Raw genomic sequence first — 17,325 nt, 5'->3', positions numbered from 1 at the left:
TGCCCTTTGCACGTCTTTCGGCTTAACGAAGCGACGGCCATCGGGCAGTCTACGGACAAGCGCTTTCTTTCTATGTTTAATCGAGTACAAAGCCTGTATATACATATTATTAGACAGCGTACTAACGTACTAATTATTACTACGTACGAGCGTAAGACGCGCTGTCTACGCAGGGTCAGAAATATGTACGATATATATATCGCAGGGCCGATCGCGCGAGCAACGATATCCCGGAGAGAAAAGAACATATGCCTTCGAACAAATTATATTTCATTGCCGACACGTCACGCTTAACGCGTACGCGGGCGGAGATAAGAGTAATTAACCGAGTATCGTAAAGCGGAATCTGGCGTCGCGGGCAGATGCCCACGGTGGAAGTACTAAGTAGTACAAGTCGACGAAACGTCTGCCAAAGGCCGCGCGCAGCAAGTTAAGATCCCAGAAGTTTCTGTTTTGCCTTTGTCGCGTAGAAACAACGAGCACGCGTTCCCTCGGTAATATCATTGCTCGCGAGAATGTATTCGGATTCTAGTCGTTCTAGTCATGTGAGGAATTCAGTTAGGGATCCCGCGCGTTGCGCCGCGACCAGCGCAGCTTCCGAGGGCTACAAATTGAAGAGAGATTCGCTGCCTCCCGGAGGACACCGTGCCCCCTCGGAAGGAACGAGGGAACCGTGGAAGAGGAGAAGGAAGAACACACGGCTGGCCTCACCCTGTCTCCAAGGAGCAGAGCGGAGCAGCAGAGAAATGCGACAGGTTGAAATAAAAAGAAATTACTGGCTATTTATTTACGGAGGATTACGGAAAGATTATATATATATATCGTTAGACGATTATTTTCGTAGCTGACCTTATGATTATTACACACTTGCATTTTAATCTTACGCATCTACGATTTTGTATTACAACCCACGTCCCATTTTGCGCGCGACTCCACCCAAAATCCCTTCGACTCACGCCAGGTGTGATCTTCGAGTAGCATGTACTAAAATACAACTTACACTGTATCAAAACTTCGTACAACGAAACATGAAAAGAGACATGAAACGAGTTTAAAAGCGTTCGATCCATAGCCCTGTGAAACAATGAATCTAGCGTCGAAGAGCCACGGTGTCAGTTTTCATCCAGCGGCCACTGTCCCGCGCGGGATCGAGCAACCAGAATTTATGGCGAATGATCACCATCGACGCGTGAGCATCGATTCGCGACCGAGAGATCCCTGATCTGCGGAATCCAGGCTCTCTGAATTTCTACGGCGACCTTGCCGCGCCCAAGGAAATGCAGGTAATCCTGCGGGACTTTCGCTCGGTTAAACGAACCGTTTTCTCGCTTCTCTTCTTCCCTCGACTCGCGTTAATTTCCAGCTAGCCGGCGCCTACCGTTCGGCGAGGATAAATTTTCAATTTTGCCGAGAGCATCGCACGGGCAATACGGAGGGAGGCAACGCAGAAACGACCAGAGACATCTCGAGCTTGGAGCTCCGAGCCCGGCAGGCTTTTTCGGAATGCCTGGCGTTGATCTCCCGGAGGTGGTCCGATGCCGGCAGAGGGAACGAGAAGAAAGGAAATCGATATCTGGACCCCCCAAGGGCACGCGTTATGTACACCCCTATCGGCTAAATTGCTGCCGCTCTGGGGAAAAAAAGCCAGTCCAGAAACTTCACCGTGCCTTTTCCCCCGACCCTGCCTCGAGAAAATATTAAGCAGTATCCCGCGGAGCCTGATCGCCGCACTTTCCGCGGCGAATTTATTTCCTTATTAGGTTTTTCCCTCCGATCCAGCATCGAGATCGAACGTCCGGAGAGGGACGAGAGCGACAGAGTCTGATGATGCTCGATGGGAACGATCGGTGCCCGAATTCTTCGAAGCTTGGATTGAATTATCCAATTACGGTGTTTGGATTCTCCCCGTCCGCTCCTCTCCGCTGTTGGGGTGAAAAAAAGAGTAGAAAGGTGATAGGAAGGGAGGGTCCGACACGCGTGACGGAAAAACGATGGCCGTAATTCGATAGTATAAGTTGGCTCGTTTATATCTGCCCCTTTTTATACATATATCCTACCCCATCGCGTAACGTCATAGCAGCACGGGGCCGAAACGATACGCGGAGACAGCCGGGCATATTTTCACCCTAAAGATGCGCGCGAGCACCGGGGGAACGAGGGACATTTACACGCATTCTCCGTGCTGGTCGTTTCACCTCACCCCGGCTACCACGCGCGCGCCACTCCATCGGTGTACATACCGTGTACTTTCACCCCCGAACCGACGCTGTCGCGCTGCCCGGAAACGGAGAACGAGAAAATGGATCTATTAGGCGAGCAGGGAAGTAGTCTCGCGTTTCGTTCCCTCTCGTAATCGGCACGCAACGCGGCCGACGCTTCTCGCGCGGCGCGCGCTGCAAACTATAAATAAAACATGCGGGGTTGAAGAATGTCCGCGAAGAAACGGAGAAGAACGCAGAGGAAAAGGAGAAAACGTTCTCCGCGTTCGTCTCGCTTTTCCTTCTATCTGCTCCTTGCCACCCCTCTGCCTGCCACGCTCACCAGGGGAGGAAAGGATCGCGTCACGAAACGCGGTTGGGTCACGCGATCCCACGATCGCGAGTAATGATTTTTATTTATTTACCACCCTCTCGCCGGAAAATACGGGCCTCCACCTCCCCTGCAACGAGGGAAAGTGTGTTTCAATGTCGCTGCCGCGTAAATTACGATCACGGAGGTAAGTGAAGATTCCATTACGTTCCCGCTACCTTCCCGATAATCGAACCGCTCGGATACTGGAAGCATCCTCCGAGGTGCGACGCAGTTCTGACTTTATACGCGATGTCCCGGTATCGCGTAACTTTCTCTGCGCTTCGTATTTAAGAAACAGCTTCTTGCGAGAGCCGGTGGAAGGAACGAATGCAATTGCGGCGCCGCGAGCGAATAATAAATTCAGCTCGAGGGTGGAACTTGGAAACGAAGCTCAACGATCCGTGTCGCGCGCTATCCCTGCACCGAATCGATCTAACCGTATCGAAGTTATCCAAGTAATCCCAAGGGTATCGCCGATCGGTTGATCGGACGATCGTTATCTGTATTTTTATCCTGGCTTGTCGGGACTTTAGTTGGGCATAAAATTGCATTACTTAAGCGGATCAGTGGCCGTAAGTAGTCTCCGTTCGCGGAGCGATATTAGCTTAAGGGGGAAATGGAGCAGTTTATCAGGGTGGCAGCCTCCTCCTTCCCGCGTTGCGCGATTTATCGCACTTTTACTGCCAGACTCCAACCATTCGCCACAGATTCTACTTCTACGGTTTCGAGCTGCTAGCTACTTGGAATCTACTTTATTCCCCCCTTGCCCGCGTCCAGCAAATAGAAGCACGGTATTCCGCCCTTTCGATTTCCTTTTTACCGAATAAGCGTGCCGCAATTGTTACGCGAGGAAGCCAGGTTTCTCAGGAATTAGAGGCGCACCGACCCCTTTGCGATAACATTAGCGATTAAAGGGCCAACATGTTGCGCGTATCGACCCGTTTGCACGGCAAACAACGGGCTGGAGGATGCGAGAAGCTTCTCCAGCGGAAGAGTGACATCGAGGCCACCTAATATTCCGTGGACGTCGGCCTGGGGAGCTTTCCGCGGATTTCTTTATCACTTTGCCGCCGCAAAGTATTCAATATAGCCGGCTGCATTATGTAGCGAGTCGGGGGCAAGCTCCTGCAGGGCGAACAGGGTGAGGAGGAGGGGGAAAAAAGTTGAAAGAGTAAAGTACACCAGTCGCTTGTCTCGCATTTCAACTAGCGGACCCGGCAAGCCAAGATTCTGACGTTACAAAGTAATAAAGCGGCCGCGAACGATGAAAACGTGGCAGGATAATTAATGGCCCAACCCTCGGTGGGAATACGAAAAATACTCGGGACACGTTTACCTATTAATTCAGTGCCGAACTTAACCCACCCCATCCCCGTTCGAATCGTCCTCGGCCAGCGCGCACGGTCAGCAGTTTGTTCAAGGGACAGTGCCACTTTGTTTGGTATTTTTGAAACATTTACAGCGGACCAAGTACCGGAGTGGACGGCGAGACTCGGGCGCCACCCTTCCGCCCCGGCGAAATGCACATTCGCAGTAACTTGCCTCGGACTACGTACTGATAAATAGTTGACCCGTACGCGCACGGTGGAGGAGTCGGGGCGAGGGCGAGAGAAAAGAAGGGAAGGTAAGAGACACTCGGCGCGAGTAAAGAGATACGGAGCTTGAATCTTTGATGATCTCGGGCCCGGACGGCTGCTCCGTTCTTTCCCGGTTATTCTACCCGTGTTTTTGCGCAAAACCTCGCGGAGCCAGCCGCGGCTGTTCGTACACGATCGTACGGCGTCGTCGCTGCGTGCGATGAGCGTTACCCAACCGAAGCCTCCGCGCGGCCAACGAAATAATGTAAACGACATGAATGCTAAAAGAACTTTGCTCCGAGAGCATTCTTAATTTACCCGGTAAGAGTTGGTTACATCTGGAGAATAGGGAAGAACGGGAGGAGGAGACAGGGGTGAAAGAGCAGCCGAGAGAAAGCGCGCGGCAGGGCGGCAAGAAGAGCAAAGAGGTAAAAGAAATGGGGGGGGACAGAAGGCGCTGGGAATTGCGCCTACGTGTAGGCCATCTGGGAGACACGCGTGACATTTGACCCCTGCAGGAATTCTTTGGGCAGACGGAGGGAGGGGGACGAAACGGGCGAGCTCGTATCTTCGGCCGCCGCGTTCGATGTTTTAAAAATAAACTTGGGTCGGAATATCACCCTTGTCGGGCATACGTTCCATTCGCAATAACGCTTTTACCTCGATTAACTCTCCCGCTCGCAGGAGCATGCTCGACGCCGATTAATTAGAGATCGAGGACAGCGGCCTCTTACCATCGAGCATTTGATTGATCCTTCGGTTTACAGTTTCGAAGGAGTCGCATTCGGACCAGGCGCAAGTTCCGGAGGCTTTTTAGCCAGTTTACGCGCCAGCCGCTAGCGCGTACTCGCTACCAAAAGTCCGGCTCCTCTCCCCTTGTCTTTTATCCAATGGCCTTGTGCTTACAGTATCGATCACCACGTGGCTACCCAGTTGATTCTGTACACCCGGGCTGATCCTTGAACGCCGACGGCCACTCGGAACGGGGAGTGCCGTCGCGTGGCTCTATATCCCGATAGGAAACGAAACCACCCGCCTTCTCTCTAACTTGGCTCGTCTCCCTGTGGCTCTATGGTCCTTTCGACGAGCGCGGCAGAAACGCAGCACTGCGTTTTCCAGAATCCTCCCGGCTCGACTACCTTCGAGTAGCGAGAGGGATTTTTAATCGGGCAGGAGTGCAGTGGACGCGTTGCGTAACCAGTCGGACGGACCCCCCGTCTTTCGCCTGCCGTCTGAAATAACGCGGTCGGCTTTTACGTGATTCTCCGGCGAGTCCGCGTTTTAATATTTAAATCGATGCATTCCGTATTTACGAGAGCTTTTAGTGGCTGGGCGTCCTAACTCGCGTGAAACAGGGGAATAGGCTCGCGTTGGGACGTATGGATCGGCAGGACCAAGTGCTGCGGAACGAATGGAACGTGTAAAATATACGCAGCGGGTTTTAAAGTTATAACAGAAGCTCCGCTTGCCGCCGAAGTTTCATTATCTTCGCAATAACACGCTGCGGCTTCTCTCTTTGGCCTCGTATCTCCTAATGTTCTTTTTTTTTGCTTACGCTTTCGTGATATATAATGTATCGATAAGTTTCCTATGTAGGGTATCACGCGCAAGACCTCGCAGACGTTCATCGATATTTTTATCATCCTTTTTCGCAAACTGCACAGAGCCCGCGTACCCGATAAGTTGCAAGTCGCGTCTACTGGAAACTATTCGCGATATCTTCGCTCCCAACAGTCGCGATAACGTTTATCCTACTTTAGCGGTGATTGTAGAAAATCAGCGATATCCTTACCGTCCAGTTCTTCTTGATCTTTTCGACAGAAAACAAATCGAACTTTGGCAAGTCTGTGCTGCACGGGACACGCTTTAAGAAACACGTTGGTACCCTTAGGTGGCCGACCATGCTTCTCTCTCTCTCTCTCTCTCTCTCTTTCTGCAAGTAACAACGATTAAGCTAAACGCCCGATCGCACCTACCTTACTTAGACAAGGTATCCGAGGGATAATAGATTGCTAATTAGGTAACGGACAATTAACTATTAACCTTCTATAAAATCTCCGCGGGGAGAAAGTCGTGACAATCTTGACGTTTTGCAACTGTGTCGCTGTGGATCGGTCGCTCTTCGTTTGTCGAGCGTCTCTCTTTTGTCCGAATTATCCTCCTCGATCCTCCCGAAGACAGGTATGTGGGTCGATGCTCTGTTCGTGTCTGTCCACTAGTTCTCTAATTAATACAGTTTTGTCGATGCAGTCTGCCAGCGAAGCTAGTGGCGGCGCGTCGATACCATATCGAATGAAATATTCAGACCGTATTCCGATGAGCAGATTATTCGTGGAAGCATCGTAAATAATTTGCGATACTCTTCGGCCAGGCAACGCGGCGCGGCCACGCATCTGTAAAATAACTACACCGAAGAAGGTGTAGAAAATACCGCGTGGTTCACTGCGATATTTAACACCCGGAACTATGCGCGAGCAACGAAAGTATGGTGCAACTAATAAAATATCAAAGTAATATAGTGTGTTTCCCACGGTTTGTTATTCGAGCGAAGACTGCTGAACAATCGACTTTGTGTTCCACGTGAGAGGAAGTCCGGTGAGTTTATGCAAGAAGGTCAGTAAATGAAAAAGGACTTATGTTAAGCAGCTTGTAAGAATGATTGGTATAAAGCTATAAACGGTGGCACGAATCGATGCGATTAGCACTGATTAATGAGAACCACTGGCGTTGGGGAATCCTGCACTCTGCAGCCGCGCGTATCGCGGTTGCGAACAGGGGAAGTCGCGAAGAGGGAATGGTTTCGAAAGGCCAGGCGAAAGATTGGCGCGTAAAGAGGAATACGAGGAGTACGCGCCGGCTTCGATTGTACTCGGTTATTTTTGCCGTTACTCTCTTTCAAGGTAGCACAGGGAACAGCGGTTTATCGCGGTGAAACCGACACCGCGGTGCATCCGGCCTCACGTGCTAGCTGCATCGGGGCAAGTGAATCCTGCCGATAGGTGCCGATTGCCAACGGTGCGTGACAACTTGTCGGAAACTTTTGGCAGCCGGTTCGCCTGGGTCCGCCGAAAGGAGCACGAGAGGCTAGCGCCCGCGATTTCGCGAAATTTAATGTCGCGGCACCGCGAGAGAAGGGAGAGGCTGACAGTTAGGGGAGAAGGTGAAAGTGAGAACCGTCCGCGAACATAACCTAAAAATAAGCTGCATGCGCGGCTGCCGTGGCTTTCGCGGCGTTTCACGGCAATGCTGTACCACTTTTAGGAAGTTGTTTGACATGATTGTGCCGGGGCGTAGACGTTTTAATGAATAACTCGTCGAGAGCGGAGCCAGAGAAACAGGAAAAATATGGAGACTTGCAACGAAGGGGGCGATCAGAGCCCGTCTGACACCGCGGTAACGAGAAAAAGTTGGTCCGACCTGAGAAGCGTCGTTGGCGATCTACGCAGAAAATTGTCCGGCGTATCGGCCGGCTCTGTACCTGGATCTATAACGTTTCGATCGTTACCCGATGGAGGGTAAGAGCTCTTTCCTGGAACCGAACGGTCGCCACCTAACCCCACGGACAGACCACCAGTATCGCTACCACCAACGCTAATTCCTTCGTAGAATCTGTCTTTTAATCGACTTGCGTCTCTTCTTCCAGCACCAGAATCTATTTTCTCAGTAGCCCGAGCAACGGATGGGAGACCACTTTGTTATACGTAGACATTGCGCATTCGGACCACGCTAATGGATACCGTCTTCATTGGCAACCTGTTATAGAAGCAAACTTTCAAACGTAACGACATCTCCGTGGAAGTTATATTTAAGCCTGTTTTTCAGGTGCAACGATTTTTCTATGATGTTTTTATGTATGCTTATAGGGTGTCTAGTACCAAGAGATTATCGAGAGAGGAACAGTTGTTGTGGGAAAGAAAGAGATTGGCAACGTGGGGCATTACTAGTTATGAAATTCATCCAGACAGTGGAAAGTTGGTGTTTCCAGCCGCGAGCAGCCTCTATCAATGTATAGACACGGGATTCATGGTATATCTTGGTACTCTATCGCGCCTATGTATAATTGAAACAACGAGAGAATAAAAATGTTTGCGTATTAGGCTGGACCTCTCTTTCCATGCGAAATTCGCACGTCGACGTCGGGTGCCAAATTGTGCCCACAAATTTGTCCATGGAACAATGCGTTAATTGCTCACACTTGCTCCGGGGATCTGTACCTATCCCATAGTTTTTCGGGTTCCTCCGTGAGATTGACTCACGCTAGAAAAGGTGGGAGAAGCTTGTTGGACGACCCTCTCACCGCGGGAACTCCTTCCTACGTAATGCAGGAGGAGTTTACTAGGTTTGTAGTAGGATAGTAGCTTAAGCAAGCGCGTCTTCTTTTACTGAAAGGCTGATTTTCATTTAGGTATACTGGTTACTGGTGGCAACCGAAATCTAATAACGGTGTTTATAGAATTGTATACGAAGAGGTCGACGAGAGCGATGTAAAAATATTCTGTTTCCCTTCTACATCGAATCCTGAGGAAATAGAGGAATTTAGGTTCCCCAGAGCCGGTACGTCCAATGCTAGAAGTAATCTGAAAATGGTGCAATTCCGATTAACGGAGACGTTACAAATTGTCGACGTTGAAATATTGGAGCTGCAGTACCCACTGCACATTCTGTTCCCGTGGATGGAATACATGGTGAGAGTGGGATGGACACCCGATGCGCAATAGTAAGTCAAGGTTGTTCCGCATTTGCCGCTTACTTTGTAATCATTATGTCAATAATGTTTCGTGCAAATGTAGCGTCTGGGTGCAGCTGTTAGATAGAAAACAGCAGAGGCTGGAGTTGGTCTTACTGTCGATAGACAATTTCTGCGAACCACCCCCGAACGTGTATAATTCCGAAAATCATTTTACGCCGTCGTCGGCGAGTGTGCAAGTGATATATTCGGAGCAGAGCTCGATTTGGATCAACGTAAACGATCTCCTTTATTTCTTACCATCCGACGATCCAACGGAAGTGAAGTTTCTGTGGGGCAGCGAGGAGTCGGACTTTCGACACCTGTATCTCATAACATCTAGTATAGCAGGTGAAATACCAACCAACATGTTCCCTGTAGCAACACTTCGCTCCCTTAAACAGCGCTCTCTTGGGCCTTTTCTTCTCTTAGGTTTAAACAATGAGGTGGAAGAACCTTTGGATAGAATGGATAGTGTTTTTTTACAACCCCGAGTTACGTCTAAGGTAGCTTTAACCCAAGGAGATTGGGAAGTGTTGGGCAAGAAATTGTGGGTAGACGAAGCCAACTCCATAGTTTATTTCTGCGGCTTACGCGAGGGTCCATTAGAGCAACACGTTTACGCTGTGTCTCTACGCCGCCCACTAGAAATAAGATTACTCACGAGACCGGGCTACAGTTACAACAGTATATATTTTAATAAGGAATGCACAATGCTAGTAACTGTTTACAGTTCCATCAAGTCGTTGCCCACGTGTCAAGTATGATCCCCTTTATGACGATAAAATCCGTAACACCGTTTCTGACACGATCTCTTTTTCGCAGGTATTCAAAATATCGCAAACCGACTGGACAGTGGAAAGTATTTCTTTAACTCCCGTGGGTTATTTGTTAGAACCATCGACACCGGAGTCGGAATTATTCGCTCCGGAAATTTATACGCATAAGATATCGTCCGGCGATACCATGTATTCTATGATTTTTAAGCCGCATAATTTCCAACCTGGTGCAAGGTATCCCACGATACTGAACGTTTATGGCGGACCGGAAGTACAACTAGTATCGAATACGTTTAAAGTAAGCGTTTTCAGATTATTGGCTTATACCAAATTTTACCTGTTTCGACCTAATTTATTCATATTTTATAGGGAATGAGGCATTTAAGGATGCATATGTTGGCTGCCCAAGGCTACTGCGTAGTATTAATCGATTCTCGCGGTTCACACCACAGGGGTCTGGTATTTGAAAGCAATTTGCAACATAGAATGGGGACCGTTGAATTAACCGACCAGGTCGAAGTACTGAAGTGGCTGGCGGAAACTACTGGTTACATCGATCCAAATCGCGTGGCTTTGCACGGCTGGTCTTACGGTGGATATTTAAGCCTCATGGGTCTGATACAGTATCCCGAAGTGTTTAAGGTATACGTTTATCCGTACGATTATCGATGTACCGCGCGTATCGAGTAGAGATCTTTATGCACGCTTGATATGTACAATTTTTAGTTAGCGATCGCGGGTGCGCCGGTCACGTCCTGGAATTTTTATGATACCGGATATACCGAGCGTTACATGGATTTGCCTCAAGATAATCCGCATGGTTACATGGCTGGCTCGATCTTAACATACGTGGATAAATTCCCCGACGAGGAAAACAGATTGCTGATAATTCATGGACTTATAGATGAAAATGTACACTTTTTCCATACAAGTCAGTTGATCAATGCTCTTGTAAAGGCCGGGAAACCATATCAGTTGCAAGTTTACCCGAACGAAAGACACAGTCTGAGAAGTTTGGATGCTAGTAAACATTACGAAACCACGTTATTATCTTTCTTACAGAACCATTTGTGAATTCGTTGTTTTCATTTAGCTGTTGCAGTTGCAGCGATAAACGCTGGTTGAAACGATTTTAATGATTTAAGTGACTGCCATTACTTTATGTACATAGATTAAACGAATTAAATATTGTTCATCGTGTCCTCGAGTTCGCGATGGCATTGCCCACCACATAGTAGTATACATACCCGAGTCTCGTATAAGGAATCCAAAGCTTCTTCAACTTGTACAGTATTATAGTTTTACAAGGAAGGCGACAAAAGCAAATGCGTAAAGCTACAGAGAGATCTTTTTTTTATTCGTAGAACGTGGAAAAACACATACATTTGATGCATACGGCCATCGCGAAGTCTATAGTGAATTTGCAGTCTTTTTAACGAGCTACTGTAGAACTTTAGAATAATAAGACTTATCGATACTCTTTTAAGAAAATGGACAATACTCGTAACTTCTTTGTACATACATATACATATGCGTCATTGAATTTGGATGAATCTTTTTAGAATCGTCCTTTAACTGTACTTACAGACAATTCATAATGTTCGCCAGAAATATATCTCGTGGCTGTCACCATTTTACGCTTGACTATGTATATACGCGCGAGCATCACTCACGTTTTTACAATAATCATCGATAACAAGTATTTAAGCGGAAAAAGTATTTACTCTATTTCACTACTGCAAATAAATCATTTCTCTGATTAATGGCTACGTGTCAATAAATAAACTACGTTATTTTATATTTTCTTACGGTGTTTGCTTCTATTATTATAACTCGGAGATTACAACTACGAAGGTGAAGGTCGAGCGTATAAGAAAATTACTACACTTATGATGGTATTCTTTATTTTTATTATACATGTTAACAAGATACATATTACTGACTGCTAGCAGAAGTTCTAGTTTTCCTATTTAAGAATTTGTACAGATATCTTATTCTCTTATTTAGATCTCTCCATTTTGTTGGTCTTGCTATGGGGAATATACCATATCTCCACATCTTTCGTTTTCTCAGCAGCACCTGATACTCGTTTCCTTTTACACCCCTCAGCCAAGAGGGTACATTATACAAGATTCTAGTGGGATGCAGACTATCCGAGCCTAGAATGTCGATGTAATCGTTTTGGCCAAAGAGTGCCCTCTTTTCAGACCATGCATTCTTAGGTCTGTAGATTGGCATTGGCAGCTTTTTATCGCTTTCCCGAGGTAACAATCCTTTCATATCTATAGGATCGTCATAACCGTAACGTCGTATGAGCGGGCCTTTGGCTACCTTGTCCGCGTGATGGCGTAACCTTGTTGATGTTACTTGTGGTGTCCATACATTTGCAGCTGCACGTATCGTACTCATAAACCATGACATGCTAGATATTAATTACTATCACTGCAGATGTGTCTTTATAACCTATTAATCTCTTCTAAACTACTAATTCGATTCTGAAATATGCAAAAATTATTAGTAAACTTTATAGAATTTACATTAAATAGTGGAATGCATGGATAAAAATGATTAAATTCTTTCATAACGCGCTGCTTCGTAAACGGAATCCATATCTTTAATAAGACTGGCAACAGTTGCGTTTAGAATTTAAATTAACCTTACTTTTTTCATATGCATTAACTTCTTAAAACAAAGTAATGCAATTAATGTGATATTTACCTTTTAAGATGGTATACCAATTGGCACGCTTTACACTATTATTAAATTTATTTCCGACACTTCTACGATACGTTTAATCACATTATTTCATATTTTATATGGATACCGATGATACCACAGGAATTTGATAGTGCGCGCCATCTATTGCAAGTTACCAAAAATGGCGCCCTCTTTTGTAAAAATTTCGTACTAATTTTTTTTCATATACAGGGTGATTGTTGCAACTTTGTCAGGCTGTAGTTCTGCCCAGGTCAGGTTAGAAAAAAATCGTAGAGGATAATTCTGCACTGTGTAATAAGCTCTAGCATCCCAGGGAACTATATTTTTCGTAAGTGCCTTCAATTATCACACATCACACTTACACTTTACATATGACACATCACAAATAACACTCCACACTAAGCTATACAATGCTACAATTCTTTTAACTAAGAAACTAATCGGATTACGTCGTGCAGAATGTGGTAAGTACGCAGGTAAGTACTTAGATTAATTATTCAGCGCCTCGCGAAAACGTAACAACGTAGCAAACCGGGATTTTGATTTCCTAACACCGAAATTTCATTTGCAACATTGTTGGAAAAAATTTGTCGTTTGCAACTTTGTTACGTTTTCGCAAAATTCCGTTTGCAACATTGTTAAAAATTTGTCTTTTGCAACTTTGTTACGTTTTCGTAAATTTCATTTGTAACATTGTTAAAATTTGCCCTTTGCAACTTTGTTACGTTTTCGCGAATTTTCGTTTGCAACATTGTTGGAAAAAATTTGTCCTTTGCAACTCCTTATACCTGGGCCAAAATCTGGCAAAAATTTTGAGAACGCCCAAAAATCGACTATGTACTAGGAGAACATGATGTCGAAAGAGGTGGCACTAAGTAACGTCTTCGGAGAGAGAATCGAGGATGCCTTCGAAGCTGAAATTCAGAATACCTCTTTTCGCTTCATGTTCTCCTGATACCTGGGCCAAAATCTGGCAAAAATTTTCAGAATGCACAAAACTGGGCTATGTACTAGGAGAACATGATGTCGAAAGAGGTGGCACTAAGTAACGTCTTCGGAGAGAGAATCGAGGATGCCTTCGAAGCTGAAATTCAGAATACCTCTTTTCGCTTCATGTTCTCCTGATACCTGGGCCAAAATCTGGCAAAAATTTTCAGAATGCACAAAACTGGGCTATGTACTAGGAGAACATGATGTCGAAAGAGGTGGCACTAAGTAACGTCTTCGGAGAGAGAATCGAGGATGCCTTCGAAGCTGAAATTCAGAATACCTCTTTTCGCTTCATGTTCTCCTGATACCTGGGCCAAAATCTGGCAAAAATTTTCAGAATGCACAAAATTGGGCTTTGTAACAGGAGAACATGATGTCGAAAGAGGTGGCACTAAGTAACGTCTTCGGAGAGAGAATCGAGGATGCCTTCGAAGCTGAAATTCAGAATACCTCTTTTCGCTTCATGTTCTCCTGATACCTGGGCCAAAATCTGGCCAAAATTTTCAGAATGCACAAAACTGGGCTTTGTAACAGGAGAACATGATGTCGAAAGAGGTGGCACTAAGTAACGTCTTCGGAGAGAGAATCGAGGATGCCTTCGAAGCTGAAATTCAGAATACCTCTTTTCGCTTCATGTTCTCCTGATACCTGGGCCAAAATCTGGCAAAAATTTTCAGAATGCACAAAATTGGGCTTTGTAACAGGAGAACATGATGTCGAAAGAGGTGGCACTAAGTAACGTCTTCGGAGAGAGAATCGAGGATGCCTTCGAAGCTGAAATTCAGAATACCTCTTTTCGCTTCATGTTCTCCTGATACCTGGGCCAAAATCTGGCCAAAATTTTCAGAATGCACAAAACTGGGCTTTGTAATAGGAGAACATGATGTGGAAAGAGGTGGCACTAAGTAACGTCTTCGGAGAGAGAATCGAGGATGCCTTCGAAGCTGAAATTCAGAATACCTCTTTTCGCTTCATGTTCTCCTGATACCTGGGCCAAAATCTGGCAAAAATTTTCAGAATGCACAAAACTGGGCTTTGTAACAGGAGAACATGATGTCGAAAGAGGTGGCACTAAGTAACGTCTTCGGAGAGAGAATCGAGGATGCCTTCGAAGCTGAAATTCAGAATACCTCTTTTCGCTTCATGTTCTCCTGATACCTCGGCCAAAATCTGGCACAAATTTTCAGAATGCACAAAATTGGGCTTTGTAACAGGAGAACATGATGTCGAAAGAGGTGGCACTAAGTAACGTCTTCGGAGAGAGAATCGAGGATGCCTTCGAAGCTGAAATTCAGAATACCTCTTTTCGCTTCATGTTCTCCTGATACCTGGGCCAAAATCTGGCAAAAATTTTCAGAATGCACAAAATTGGGCTTTGTAACAGGAGAACATGATGTCGAAAGAGGTGGCACTAAGTAACGTCTTCGGAGAGAGAATCGAGGATGCCTTCGAAGCTGAAATTCAGAATACCTCTTTTCGCTTCATGTTCTCCTGATACCTCGGCCAAAATCTGGCAAAAATTTTCAGAATGCACAAAATTGGGCTTTGTAACAGGAGAACATGATGTCGAAAGAGGTGGCACTAAGTAACGTCTTCGGAGAGAGAATCGAGGATGCCTTCGAAGCTGAAATTCAGAATACCTCTTTTCGCTTCATGTTCTCCTGATACCTGGGCCAAAATTTGGCAAAAATTTTCAGAATGCACAAAATTGGGCTTTGTAACAGGAGAACATGATGTCGAAAGAGGTGGCACTAAGTAACGTCTTCGGAGAGAGAATCGAGGATGCCTTCGAAGCTGAAATTCAGAATACCTCTTTTCGCTTCATGTTCTCCTGATACCTGGGCCAAAATCTGGCCAAAATTTTCAGATATCTCTAAAATCAGGCTTCGTAACAGGATAACATGACGTGGAAAGAGGTAGCGCAAAGTAATGTCTCTGAAGAGAAGTAGAAGCCTTGAACGAATGTCGATAGAGTTTGAGAGTAGTGAATGGGATATTTAAAGTAGTGCTTTAATGCGAAGATTTTTAAAACCACTCTGCGTGGAAGGATCTTTTTAGGTGTTCTTTTTAGCATATCTTTTATATGTGATTTGGAATAGGAAGGAGTAAGTAGTGCTCGTTAAATAAAAAAACTCTTTTACCACTTAACTGCAATTTATTCAAATAAGTGAAATGCAATACAATGAAATGTTGCAAGTGTAACTGGGTTAGGTCTGGGTTAGGGGAGGGTTAGGGGTATCCGTTAGGGATTTCTCCACGAAAAAAAAAAAAAAAAGGTCTGGGTTAGGTCTGGGTTCGGCTGAAGCAGTATCTTGTGCAAATTTCATATCAATGAACCCAGTCGAAAATGCAGCCGGTTTAACGTCTTCTATGTAAAAATTCCTTACCTGTAAAGCAGAAATATACACGATTAATAATCGCTCTATATAGTTACAGTATGTGAGATTAGTTACATCGCATTGGCACACTCTAAACTCTAAACATGTCACACATACACAAGCACGCACACACGCACAGCATTTGAACAGATTTCAGAGTAGGTAGTTGCTGAATTGGCCGCTTCTCGTGTCGCACCCAACGTTACCGACTGATTCTAAAATAAGATTACAGTGCTACGAGTGGTAGGAATTAATATTAAATCTTACCGGAAACATAAAATCTGAAACGACTAATTTCAATCAACATGTTGCACAATAAAATTATTCCCTTTACTAATATATTTTCATACGTGACAAAATGTTGTAACGTTTCTCCCATTTTCAATAATAGACAAGTCAAGTTACTAAAAATATTTTTCTTCTTACAGGTTTTAACTTCGGAATATTTCGACGGAATGATGGAAACCTTGATAGTAATCACAAGAAAATAGTGACTTTATATACCTTATACTTTATTGTAACACTGTAAAGGCCTTTTATGCAAATATATTGAAAGAAACTTGAAACAAACTGTATTATTATTCAGAAATACCTTTTACATATTCCTATCCAAATTCCAAATATCTATGGTATTTCCTTAAGAATACCATAGATTTCCTTTGTTAATAAGTCGATATTGAAGAAAATTTTGCAACTAGTGCCCATGGAATACTATTCAGAAATTACAAGCTTCGAGTCTTTCAAAAGCATCACATTAATCGAGAACTGTTTAAAGGCCCATGAAAGGCGTAGCTCTTGTTTGCTACTTTAAGGCGATGTCTTCGAAGCTGAAATTCAGAATACCTCTTTTCGCTTCATGTTCTCCTGATACCTGGGCCAAAATCTGGCAAAAATTTTCAGAATGCACAAAGTTGGGCTTTGTAACAGGAGAACATGATGTCGAAAGAGGTGGCACTAAGTAACGTCTTCGGAGAGAGAATCGAGGATGCCTTCGAAGCGGAAATTCAGAATACCTCTTTTCGCTTCATGTTCTCCTGATACCTGGGCCAAAATCTGGCAAAAATTTTCAGAATGCACAAAGTTGGGCTTTGTAACAGGAGAACATGATGTCGAAAGAGGTGGCACTAAGTAACGTCTTCGGAGAGAGAATCGAGGATGCCTTCGAAGCGGAAATTCAGAATACCTCTTTTCGCTTCATGTTCTCCTGATACCTGGGCCAAAATCTGGCAAAAATTTTCAGAATGCACAAAGTTGGGCTTTGTAACAGGAGAACATGATGTCGAAAGAGGTGGCACTAAGTAACGTCTTCGGAGAGAGAATCGAGGATGCCTTCGAAGCTGAAATTCAGAATACCTCTTTCCACTTCATGTTCTCCTGATATATTGGCCAAAATCTGGCGAAAATTTTCAGAATGCACAAAATTGGGCTTTGTAACAGGAGAACATGATGTGGAAAGAGGTGGCACTAAGTAACGTCTCCGGGGAGCAAATCAAAGAGCGAGAAGTGGCGCAGATGTTTCGAGACAGTGACTTATACATATAAGTGACTTTCAAACATTTTGTTAATAAAGTTTATTTTTATAGTCA

General features: G+C 45.1%; 2 protein-coding genes across 5 annotated transcripts; one reads left to right on the top strand and one right to left on the bottom strand.

Moving 5' to 3' along the window:
* The first annotated feature begins 6,619 nt into the window (after positions 1-6,619).
* On the top strand, positions 6,620-11,453 carry LOC143375883 (dipeptidyl peptidase 9). Of its 3 annotated transcripts, none has more exons than XM_076825479.1 (11): positions 6,620-6,761; positions 7,410-7,663; positions 7,792-7,926; positions 8,012-8,174; positions 8,246-8,487; positions 8,554-8,865; positions 8,939-9,225; positions 9,307-9,635; positions 9,700-9,951; positions 10,023-10,295; positions 10,380-11,453. In XM_076825479.1, the coding sequence occupies exons 2-11, from the start codon at positions 7,494-7,496 to the stop codon at positions 10,725-10,727; spliced, it is 2,511 nt and encodes an 836-aa protein (XP_076681594.1). In that variant the 5' UTR covers positions 6,620-6,761; positions 7,410-7,493; the 3' UTR covers positions 10,728-11,453. The 3 variants fall into 3 exon arrangements, with proteins under 3 accessions (XP_076681594.1, XP_076681596.1, XP_076681593.1); XM_076825481.1 differs by lacking the exon at positions 6,620-6,761 and adding an exon at positions 7,153-7,308; XM_076825478.1 differs by lacking the exon at positions 6,620-6,761 and adding an exon at positions 7,165-7,314.
* An 87-nt stretch (positions 11,454-11,540) lies between these two features.
* On the bottom strand, positions 11,541-12,511 carry Mrpl51 (mitochondrial ribosomal protein L51). 2 transcript variants are annotated; one of them, XM_076825487.1, is made up of 2 exons: positions 12,372-12,511; positions 11,541-12,148 (listed from the first exon to the last, which is right to left on the bottom strand). In XM_076825487.1, exon 2 carries the CDS (start codon positions 12,072-12,074, stop codon positions 11,589-11,591), a length of 486 nt encoding a protein of 161 aa, XP_076681602.1. In that variant the 5' UTR covers positions 12,075-12,148; positions 12,372-12,511; the 3' UTR covers positions 11,541-11,588. The 2 variants fall into 2 exon arrangements, with proteins under 2 accessions (XP_076681602.1, XP_076681603.1); XM_076825488.1 differs by having other exon boundaries at positions 11,541-12,075; positions 12,372-12,500.
* Positions 12,512-17,325: the final 4,814 nt, after the last annotated feature.

The sequence above is a fragment of the Andrena cerasifolii genome, chromosome 13 (assembly GCF_050908995.1).
Source record: "Andrena cerasifolii isolate SP2316 chromosome 13, iyAndCera1_principal, whole genome shotgun sequence".
NCBI lineage: Eukaryota > Metazoa > Arthropoda > Insecta > Hymenoptera > Andrenidae > Andrena > Andrena cerasifolii.
Note: the sequence above shows the minus strand (reverse complement) of the source record. Positions and strands in the feature narration are given on the sequence as shown.

Bases quoted from the DNA above. Each gene is read 5' to 3' on its own strand.
- LOC143375883 (XM_076825479.1), top strand. From the start codon at position 7,494: ATGGAGACTTGCAACGAAGGGGGCGATCAGAGCCCGTCTGACACCGCG. The intron at 8,488-8,553 runs GTTTGTAGTAGG...ATTTTCATTTAG, and splicing joins ATGCAGGAGGAGTTTACTAG to GTATACTGGTTACTGGTGGC. The intron at 9,952-10,022 runs GTAAGCGTTTTC...CATATTTTATAG, and splicing joins TAGTATCGAATACGTTTAAA to GGAATGAGGCATTTAAGGAT.
- Mrpl51 (XM_076825487.1), bottom strand. From the start codon at position 12,074: ATGTCATGGTTTATGAGTACGATACGTGCAGCTGCAAATGTATGGACA.